General features: G+C 38.1%; 1 protein-coding gene across 1 annotated transcript; it reads right to left on the bottom strand.

The window, feature by feature from the left end:
- Positions 1-3698: 3698 nt before the first annotated feature.
- On the bottom strand, positions 3699-7293 carry LOC309558923 (parvalbumin beta). Its single transcript, XM_082262017.1, has 5 exons — positions 7139-7293; positions 6596-6663; positions 5645-5777; positions 5130-5239; positions 3699-4036 (listed from the first exon to the last, which is right to left on the bottom strand). The coding sequence occupies exons 2-5, from the start codon at positions 6654-6656 to the stop codon at positions 4011-4013; spliced, it is 330 nt and encodes a 109-aa protein (XP_082118143.1). The 5' UTR covers positions 6657-6663; positions 7139-7293; the 3' UTR covers positions 3699-4010.
- Between the last annotated feature and the right edge of the window lie 4228 nt (positions 7294-11521).

The raw sequence follows: 11521 nt of genomic DNA, 5'->3' as shown, positions 1-11521 counted from the left end.
GGTTCTCCCTTGGTGGGGCGACCCTGAGAACCGCGACCTGGTATCCACACGCAGTGAAGTCCATCCTCACCACCAGAGGCTCTGCCAACAATCGGTGGATGCTTAGATTCTGCACCTCAGGCTAGCCTGTGTCACTTACTTTGGGGGTTCCCGTCCAAGCTCCGCCCTCTAGTGAACATCAGGGCCTACCTCTGCCGTCAGGTTACCACCAGCACCCTAACAGGTTCACAACCTCCATGGTGTGCTCCCCGTCACTTGCTCCCGCAGGTGACGCTGACAGCCTGTTTCCAGTGTAGGTGTGTGTAAGTAGGCTAAGGGGATTTGTTCTAACCCTCAGCTGCCTGTGACTGATAGGTAGATCGCTGTGGAAGCCTAGGGTTCTGCGGAAATCCGGTTGAGAAACAATGGAATAGAACATCTGTCAGGTTTGTCTGTCACCACCAATGAGATTTCTGGTCACCTACTATTCTGCTTCTCACCTTGATAGGAATGTTCCTCCTTGGGACACAAATAGTAAAAAAAAAAACTTTCTCATTGTTAGAAAACGTTTTTTTTTTTTTTTTTAATGTCTTTGTCCCCACTGCGGGTATTTTTCCTGATTTCCTATCCTGTATCTCCCAAGCAGAAACACAGGCAGCAATACAATTTTGAATATTATCCAGCCCACACTGGCGTATCTGTGTGTGCAATGTGTGCAGGGCATACAGGACCGAAAGTAGCATGTGGCCCATTGTACACTGACTCACTATTAATGTTAAAGGGTGGATCCATAGCCCTGTCCCCAGACCCATGTAAACCAGGCCTCCAGAGAGAGATGAGCAGCCTCAGAGCCCAGGAATGGAATCCAAATCAAATACCAACTGCTCAGGGAGGGGGGCAGATCTCAAGGGAGAGGTCAATGTAGGGGCATGTCACTTAGTGGGTATGATGAAACCTGTGTGTACTGCCTTCTCTTTACCAATGTGTTCTCCTTTATTAACTGCCCCCTTCTATAGTGCCTGCCTCCACCATCAACCCCCCCCCCCCGCTGTACTTCCTTTCCCTGACATCAAATGCCCCCTCCGTACTGCATGCCCCAACCTTAACTGCCCCTTTATTATACTGCCTGCTTCCACCATCAACTGCTTCCATTCCTCTGTATTACATGTTCTCACCATTTATTGCCCCCCCCCCCCCAGTAGACTACAATGACACCGATGCAGAAGTATTTTTTCCTTCATGTGGCACCACCAAAGCAGGGGCATTTTCTACTTACAGTAACACCATCAATGCAGGGATATTTTTTTTCTTCACGTGACACCACTGACACAGAGGCATTTTTCCTTCCAGTGACATCACGTATGCCGGGACATTTTTCCTCCCACTGACATCACTGACACAGGGGAATTTTGCCCTTAAGGTGACACTACTGATGCACTGCCAGTTTCCCCTCCTATTGACACTGACACAAAGACATTTGTTCTTTCCAGTGACACCATTGAGGCAAGGGCATACGTATGCCTCAAAACTTGTTACTGCTTTCTATCTAAGGGGGGCCATATGTTTTTATTATGTTAGTCATGCTCACATTTTGACACACTGTTTTGACTTTTTAATTGTGAAGACAAGCAGATTACCCTTATGGGTATTGATAATGCCAACATATTGTTTATACTGTTTACATTTTTATTGAAATGAACCTTGACACAGGTAGGATAAAGGGGGCCCAACACATCATAACCCATTCTTATTCAAAAACGTAAGATAAAATTTTACTTGTATTTTGGCTTTAAAAGTTTCAGTTTTCTGTCAAATTGCCTATTTTGAAGTATGTGTAAAGCCCCCCCCCCCCCATTTTTTTATTCTGAATAGAGTACGGAATTGTTAGGACTACTGTGCCTGTAATGTCAACTGGATTTTGAATTACTTCCTGTCCGAGAGACATAAGATAAAGTGATAGGAAATTTCTCCAAATCGTGGGTAAAAGTCATTCTTAGACAGCTGTCACTGAAAATGACATCCCCTTTGGAAGAGTTACCCTCATTTCCTGTTACTGCAACAGCTGTAAAATGTTGGGTCATCATTTTCTGTACCAGAGACAATAGTCACAAAGACAAATACAGAAAGTTAATTTCTTCATTGGGGACACAAAAAACAATAAAAACCTGCCATGGCATCTAACCCATCCACACCTTATTCAAAAAGTTTTGTTTTTTATGGAGCTGTGGCTTTTCTGAGGCTTTTGCTGAGATTATGATGTCTGACTCATCATGAGTTAAGTTTTTAGCACCGATACATGTTCATACATCTGCAGTATGACCATTAACATTTGTAATAGTCCTGTGTTCTTTGTACAATATTATTACAGAAGAATTGGAGTTTAGCACATGAACTCAACTTCACCGTATGTACCCACCAGATATGCAGATGTTTAATCAGAACTTTTTCCAGTTGCGTTGGATTTACCCTATTACCTGATGCATTTTCCCTAACTACTAAACAGAAGCCTTGACCCAACATCCCTCCATGTTAATTCTCTGGTATGTCCGCTTGGTGCAGCATAATATTTCATCCAGATTTCTGGCATTGCAGTCTCAGGCTCCATATGCCAAACAACTCAGCAGCATGCCAGCACTGTAAGTGAAACACAACCTGCAACTTAAGATGGGCTCAGAGTTCACAGACCACTGAGCAATGTAAGATTCAGCAGCGTTCCTTTCCATTGCAACTGGACCCTGCAATAAGCACTGGCCATTTTAGATAGCTTTCAATTTTTTTCTTCTAGCCTTAAAAAAATATTATAAATACAAATGCACAATTATTTAAACCCATGTTCAAAATAATGTTTAAAGTTAAATGAACCTTTAGGTACAGCTAAGCTGATATACTAATATTTTTGTAAGAAACAAAATATGAACATAGATTTTCACTTGAGTATAAGTGTAAGTTTGTATGCTTTTAAACATCCTCATACTTGTCTACAGAATGAATGAGGCCAATTTTAAATCCTAAACAGAATTCTTTTTTTATAAAACTCAATTTAAAAAGTATAAACATTTAAAAGTAACCAGTACTTTCCTAGAAATATGATCTCAAACATTATGGGAAACAAGTAATGTGGCTTCAGCAATTATATTGAATTACGTCTTAGACTCAGCAGCCAGTAGTCAAGGGAGCCGAACAAAATGTTAAGACTGCTGTTGGCTTTCCACACTGTGTTCATGTTATGCGATAGCTTGTAGTAAGTAAAGCCATTGTAAAAACATGAGGTCATTTCTATTTAGGAGAATCTTCTTAGGTTCTCTAATTTTTAATAGTAGCTCCAAAATGATATTTCGGAGATGTAAAAGATACTAAGCATCTTTTTTTTTTTTTTTTTTTTTTGTAAATAAAAATTGTAAAATAGTGGTAGTAGCAAATGTAGTAGCAATAATAGACCTTGGTAATGAACTCAGTTAAATAAATAAGATACTATAAATGTGCACAAATATTTTGAAGTAAATAATTTTATGTTTTGTGTATTAAGTAGAAGTTGATTTTTAAATGGTAAGAAGTAAGGTTGCCTAGCAATGAAATTAGCATTAGATAAATATAATCACGTAGAATGTGTATATCCCCTGCTTGTCCATCATTTTTTAAAACATGCTTTAAAAATTTGAAAATTCTGATGATTTTTTAGTGCAACTGTTTTATTGTTATAGGAATAAAAAAAGGAAAAGGAATTGTCAAACAATTTTTTTATTTAAATAATTTTTATTTTTGTTTTTCCAACTTCCAGCCGCAACTTCAACATTGTGATTGGTCAAGATCACTATGCGCCATCCATAAACACTTAAGACGTAACATCGAGGGAGCAGAATACCTGTACATTGTTAGATTTTTCAGTAGTCCCAAAAAGAGTTAACATACAGGCATTTTACCAATGCCATGAGACAGTATAAAAATGCACAAATAAGTGCCAGCCGTGAATGAGGTGTCTGTTGGGTGAAAAGTGAGGGTTCAGTTCTTGAAGTCTTTTGGTCTTGGGCTGTTTATGCCTTCACCAGAGCCTGGAATTCTGGAATGTAAAAAAAAATAAAACAAGTATTAATAACCCTTAAAATATGTGCCTGTAATTGCAGTCATAGATAAAAATAGTTTTAATTTTAAGCTAATTAAATATTCCAAATTTTGCTCCTACTAAAAGCTTTTTCTTTACACACTTGCAGAGGTAGGCCAATGCAACTCTAGGGATGTTATATTTCCTTAAGCACCTTAATTAAGGGACATTAAAAAGAAACCCGAAACAGTAACTTAACAAAATGTATGAAGAGTTGATTAGGAACTGCGCCATTAACCAAACTAACTCTTACATTCTACCATAAACTGTGTTAGTAAGTAATCTAATTTTATTTGTAATAAATATGGAATAAAGCTATATCATTAATAATTATGAAAATGTAAGGCAAAACAAGATTTCAGAACTATTAAAAAAATAAAAAACTTTCTAATAGTGCTGTTTTACACTTTGTCACTAAAGGAACGACACCTACATTTAAGAACAGTTTATGGTTTAATTATTTATTGTTTTGTTGGCATGGAACACTATTAGCTGAATTAATAGCATATTCTTCAACATTTAAACAAAAAATATGTATTAATCCCAGCTAGAGCTCATACAAGCTTTGCACCCAGTTTGTCTATTTTTAGCAAAATTGTCCCATTTTAAAAGTCCCTCCCATTTCAGGACCCAACATAAAAGGACAGCTGACAGATGTGTAAAAGCATAATTTATGTAGAGGTGCTGGTGGAAACAGTATTATCAACTTCACTGGTCCCAACAACACACCTTAAGTACACTTTTTAGTTGTTTTTTTTTTTTTCCAGTTTATTCATTACAGCATATGGGATGTATATGTAAAGTATTTTCTGGAACAAGTCTAACTATAGTTTGAGGCCTAACTATTTTTATAGCAGCATATTTAAGCTAAATACTGTTACTCAGTTTTGTTATAGAGTCCAGAGATGCGGTAGCATTTTCAGATAACTTGTGACCTCGGTTTTAAGAATAGTCTCCACTAAATTTGACAGCTTGGCAGTACCATCATAACACCAAAGCAATACAAATTGTTATACGGTATGAGTATTGTTAACTAAGATAAAAAGCTTACCTTCTACTCCAATCTTGCCATCTCCATCAGAGTCACCAGCCTTCAGGAAAGCTGAAGTCTCAGCATCGCTCAGGACTCTGGCGCTAGCCCTGAAGTTTTGGAGGAAAAGGCTGGCATCGCACAAAGAAAAAAAAAAATGGCATGTTACACAATAGAAAACAAAAAAATCATTAAGGTTTTTATATTTACTTTTACAATACTATTTGGCTAAAATAGCTAAGTATCAATTTTCTTTAAACCAATGTTGATTCACCCACTAACTCCTTTTTTTCTCACTGAGATTACAGCATCAGGGTTTCAACTCCTGAGTTGCCAGGTCTACAGACAAGGGCCAACAGTTCAAAGGGCCAGATGCTCCCCATTGAATTCAGTGGGTAGTTTAGGCCATTAGTGCCCACCCATACCAAATATTTTTAACAAACTGGCTGTTACATCTATTTTGTCTCTACTAAGATAATTAATGCCCCAGTGACCCACTGTATTCCAATACAAAAAGTTGTATAGTGTATTTTTACCCAAGTTCATCTTGCTCAATGAATCCACTCTTGTCCCTGTCAAGAATTTCGAAAACCTTCTTGGCATCAGCCGCGCTCTTGCCGGCCAAGCCAACCTTCTGGAAAAAGATTTTGTAATTGAATGAACCTGCAGCTGAAAGAAAAGAAAGAAAGCACAAATATAACATTTTCTATCTCTAAATGCAAAATGCAACCTACCAAACAGATTTATTAGTGTTATTAAAATCTGGCCTATTTTCTTTAGGTTTTTTATTTTATGTGTTGTTATATATATGTTATATATATGTTATTATATATATTTATATTTTTATTTGCATATATGGATGATAGAAGTGAGCAAAGCTTCACTTTGCCCATGCAAAGTGAAAATTCACTTGTAAATGAACTACATTACTCAAATTAAAACACTAAAAACTACATTACTCAAACACAAAACTAAATTGCCTTTAGTAAATCACCTCAACAGTCCACAACTGCGAATACAAGTAAGTAGCCCAACTGCTAGTAGAGTGAACATAGCAAAACATATTTTAACTAAAGCATGGATTCTATCACAAAAATGTAGTGTGTGTGTGTGTGTGTGTGTGTATATATATATATATATATATATTTTTTTTTTTTTCCCTGTATGTGATTGGGTATTCTTTGCAAAGCGAACAGCCTATTTGCCTTTAGTAAATCAACCACCCATATGTGCACTTATATAAGCTTAGTAGTGCGATACAAAAAACAATATTTACATACAAAGTGTGGTATCCTATATTGGCCACATTTAACTTTGCTGTATTCGTTTCTGTTCTCTAATTGTTAATTTACTTTAAGTCCAGTTATTGAATAGGCATGGTACTGTTATGGTTTTGATAACAGCCTACAAAGCTGTACATGCTAGTACAGTTCTGTATCATTAAATGGGTTTGTTTTTTCTGGATTAAGTAGTAATCTTTAACTTACCCTTCACACTCTCGAGTGCGGCATCAATGTCCTTCTCGGAGACAATGTCAGTGATAGACATTATTGTTCTGTAAATGAAAAGGCTTGCATTAAACTAGTTATTAATTAGAATGAGAATCCTTAAATGTTCCCTAATAAAGAATGTCTGGTATCAAGATGTATGTCCATTGCTTTTGGTCTATGGGCCCTCAAAAACTCTAACTCATTTTTTACAACTTCACTCTTCAATCATAAAATAAAATGCAAAGTTATTTTTTTAGGAGTGAAGAAAGAAAGATTGTTATTTATATATATATTTTTTCAAATAATTTGCATATGGAAATAATTTTTATCTTTTAATTTTTTTTAAATAAATGACTATTTAAACAATGGTCTCGAGGAGTAAGAAAGCTTAGTTTTCTTCCACTTGCAGAGGTTATGCTTCTGTATAATATTCCCCTTATTCTGATATTCCTTGAGGTCTGTGTCCAAATCTTCTATCCCATGTGCTGCTGCAATCCCTTGGTCTGCTGTGTCCCATGTGTTTGCATCTTAGCTGCTTACCTTGTGGTGGTTTAGGCTGGGCAGAGAGGAGACCTGCTTGGCAGTGGAGTGCTTGCTGAGTGTCCCCCTCAGGGCTAGCCCCATTTATATATACTTTAAGTTGCATACCATATACAGATCTTAGGTCCCAGCGTCACGGATAGGGAATGGTGTCAAGTGAACTTGCCTAACTAATCATCTAGCACTATTTTTATCTCGAGAGAATACATATGATATTTGCAAACGCAACAAGATAAGTGACTAGATATATTAAAAAAATACCCTGTGAGTGTAAGATTTCTGCATGCAGGAAATAGGAACATCACCATTTTACCATCAAGAAGCAAAAATCCTTTTGAGAAAATGTTCCCAAAGCAATTAAGGGCTGATGGAGTTTTAAGAGGTTTACAGTTTAGCGACTTGAGTACAGCATCAAGGCTTATTTATTAAGAGAGTGTAAAGAGCAGTGACCCAAAGCAGTCAATTAGATTTCAGCTTTTATTAGATTAGAGCTTTCAGAAAAATGGGGAGAAAGGGGGATTTCTGATTGTTTTGGGGGTTAGTACACTCAAAACATTTCTCTCTTTCACTGAACATAATGTGCTACAGCAGAGAACGTTTTATATAGTAAAGCCACACAAAGAGCAAGAATGATGTATGACATCCAGATATTCAAAGCAAATAGTCAGATCCCAGGTTACTGATCAAATATCAGTGAAAGATTAATTTTGATTGGTTGAACGTTTGATATATACAGTATCTTATAAAAGTGAGTGCACCCCTCACATTTTTGTAAATATTTTATTATATCCTGACAACACTGAAGAAATTACACTTTGCTACAGTGTAAAGTAGTGAGTGTACAGCTTGTAGAACAGTGTAAATTTGCTGTCCCATCAAAATAACTTAACACACAGCCATTAATGTCTGAGTACACCCCTAAGTGAAAAAAAATTGGGCCCAAAGTGTCAAAATTCTGTGTGGCCACCAATTATTTTCCAGCACTGCCTTAACCCTCTTGGGCATGGAGCTCACCAGAGCTTCACAGGTTGCCACTGGAGTCCTCTTCTACCCCTCCATGATGACATCGCGGAGCTGTTGGATGTTAGAGACCTTGCGCTCCTCCACCTTCCATTTGAGGATGCCCCACAGATGCTCAATAGGGTTTAGGTCTGGAAACATGCTTGGCCAGTCCATCGCCTTTACCCTCAGCTTCTTTAGCAAGGTAGTGGTCATCTTGGAGGTGTGTTTGGGGTCGTTATGATGTTGGAATACTGCCCTGTGGCCCAGTCTCCAAAGGGAGGGGGATCATGCTCTGCTTCAGTATGTCACAGTACATGTTAGCATTCATGGTTCCCTGAATGCCCTTATGCAGCTCAAGACCATGACACTCTGATGGAGTTTTAAGAGGTTTACAGTTTAGCGACTTGAGTACAGCATGCTTGACTGTAGGCAAGGCACAATTGTCTTTGTACTCCTTAACTGGTTGCCGCGACACACGATTGACACCATCTGAACCAAATAAGTTTATCTTGGTCTCATCAGACCACATGACATGGTTCCAGTAATGCTTGTCCTTAGTCTGCTTGTCTTCAGCAAACTGTTTGCGGGCTTTCTTGTGCATCATCTTTAGAAGAGGCTTTCTTCTGGGACGACAGCCATGCAGACCAATTTAAAGCAGTGACAACCTCTGGTATATGACGCTGAGCATGTGCACTAAACTTCTTTGGTCGACCATGGCGAGGCCTGTTCTGAGTGGAACCTTTCCTGTAAACCGCTGTATGGTCTTGGCCACTGTGCTGCAGCTCAGTTTCAGGGTCTTGGCAATCTTCTTAGAGCCTAGGCCATCTTTATGTAGAACAACAATTCTTTTTTTTAGATCCTCAGAGAGTTCTTTGCCATGAGGTGCCATGTTGAACTTCCAGTGACCAGTATGAGAGAGTGAGAGCGATAACACCAAATTTAACACACCCGCTCCCCGTTCACATCTGAAACCTTGTAACACTAACAAGTCACATGACACTAAGGAGGGAAAATGGCTAATTGGGCCCAATTTGGACATTTTTATTATGGGGTGTACTCCCTTCTGTTGCCAGCAGTTTAGACAATAATGGCTGCGTGTTGAGTTATTTTGAGGGGACAGCAAATGTACACTGTTATACAAGCTGTACACTCACTACTTTACATTGTAGAAAAGTGTAATTTCTTCAGTGTTGTTACATGAAAAGATATAATAAAATATTTACAAAAATGTGAGGGGTATACTTACTTTTTTGAGATACGGTATGTATACAATGTATATATGCCATTATTTAAAAATGGCACTCTAAAGCACAGCGCATTAAGTGGCCATAGACCTGCACTGCATGCACCATAATGCACACAAAAAAAAGGCATGGGTCCACCTTTTTGTTTTCATGCCATGAAATTGGCAGCCCATTCTAAATCAATTAATTGGCTGCCTTAATGCAATGCAAGTTAGGTACAAAATATTGCAGTAGAATGTGTAATGCTGGCCATATACCAGTCGAAAAATTGAGCGATTTAAAAAAAAATTAACACACGGTCGAGCAAACGATATTTCCATCATGTAATGACCGAATTTCAAATGGTAAATCTTTATTAGACATGAATCAGTTTCTCATTTGCTTTTTGCTTCTGGGTCACATATGCGTAGTACCAACAGTTCAATATTTAATGAGAGAGAAACACACTGACCTTTCAATTTACCATCTGTTCGGTAGAAGTTTTCCAAACTTTTCTTTAAATTTTTTGGCTCAAAAACATCACAACCAATTTTCGATTCATGCCCATTAACTGGACGAAAAACGAATGAACTGTCCAAATAACAGATTTTCAAATGATTTTTGGGCTAGTGTATAGGGTGTCTATAGTGGGCCCTAAATTAGTTAAGTATGCAATTTCATCGAATTAGAAAATAGAAAAAGTAGACAAGTAGAAATGGTGGGATTTTAGAGGTGTTGAAACCGTCTATCAGAGTAATACAGAGTAATACAGACAACAATATTGTTAAAAACTATCATTTATTATGAAATCGCTTAAAAGAATTTGGGGTAACTAATCCTCTAACAACATAGATTCAGCAGACCATAATAACAGAAACTAGCCTTATGATAAATGAGGTATTTGACAAAAAGATAAAATTATATCTAAAAATTTTTTGTTAAACCAAACAAAACAAAAAATAGACAGGGAGGGTTTCTGTGGTGCTTCATCCCTATGTATTTTGCATTGATTGCTTCCTCAGGGGTACATGAGGTGCTCCAAGGTATGGTCGCTGAAAATACAAAAGAAATAGGTGATACCAAATTAACTCCTTAATAATATACATATTCATACAAAATCAATAACATATGCCAAACTTACACAATATGTGAGATAGAGCAGTGTCACCACTCCCCCCCCTCAAGGAGTACAGATAGGTCATGAATTGCAGTACTAGGCGCAGTTAGAAGCATAAATGGCATTTGATGGTATACTGCTACAGGAAGGGTAGCCACCTATATAGGAGAACAGTTCAGGGGTCCCAATCCACACCCACAAGGGGCAGGGGATAGACAGATCCTATTTACTCCTCACCAATGGCACAATGGTCCAGGTAGAAATTACAACATAAAAAAACAATGTAAGTAAGGGTTTTAAAACCCAATTCGTCAATAGATGAAAGGGTCATAATATAGACCGTATTGAAGCTTGCTTTCTCTCAATATGAGGCCAACCTAGATCAATTAAGATGGGAGAGAAACTCTCAGAATGATGTCATAATATATGCTCTAATAACTAAGTACATGAATGAGCCCTGTGATCCTACCTTTAACAAGATGGAAACAGGTATGGTCAGTCCTCAGTGCTGTGGAGCGTAATGCCCCCCCCCCCCCCAGCCTATGTCTCCTGTGCCTCTGTATTTATAGGAATCTGTTGGCACCAATCAAGCATCTTTCCCCCGCCCGCCACATCATCTGCTGGCGTCCCATCTCTGGAATTCACAGTGGTGTGGCTTGATGCGCCATCACGCATGCGCGGTAACTCATACATGCGCAGTGATATCGGGGAGAAAGGCGGAATCCCCCCCCCATAACCTACCCCCTCACCAGAGCTGTAAAGGACCAGGGAGGGAGAGGGGAGGAGGAGGAGAACAGAAGAGAGAGACAAAATTATCCACACATGGATCACGTGATCAGTACGGGAACCATCTAATGGACATTGTTAAAATTGCAACCTATATAGCTGTACTTAGACAATAAAAAGTCTTATAATATACTCAAGACTGGAGGGATTGCTAACATTATTAATATTGCTAAACGGCATTTGCCAATTAGAAATTCATACGGAAAATAGTCAATAAGACTCTTTTGTTTCAATCCCTATGAAGGGTGTACTTAT

Source organism: Pelophylax lessonae (genome assembly GCF_965119305.1).
Source record: "Pelophylax lessonae genome assembly, chromosome: 6".
Taxonomy (NCBI): domain Eukaryota; kingdom Metazoa; phylum Chordata; class Amphibia; order Anura; family Ranidae; genus Pelophylax; species Pelophylax lessonae.
This window is presented reverse-complemented; position numbering and strand designations above follow the sequence as displayed.

Coding starts and splice junctions, on each gene's coding strand:
- LOC309558923 (XM_082262017.1), bottom strand. CDS start 6,656: ATGTCTATCACTGACATTGTCTCCGAGAAGGACATTGATGCCGCACTC. Junction 5,778..6,595: donor CGCACTCGAGAGTGTGAAGG/GTAAGTTAAAGA, acceptor CTTTTCTTTCAG/CTGCAGGTTCATTCAATTAC. Junction 5,240..5,644: donor ATTGAGCAAGATGAACTTGG/GTAAAAATACAC, acceptor GTGCGATGCCAG/CCTTTTCCTCCAAAACTTCA.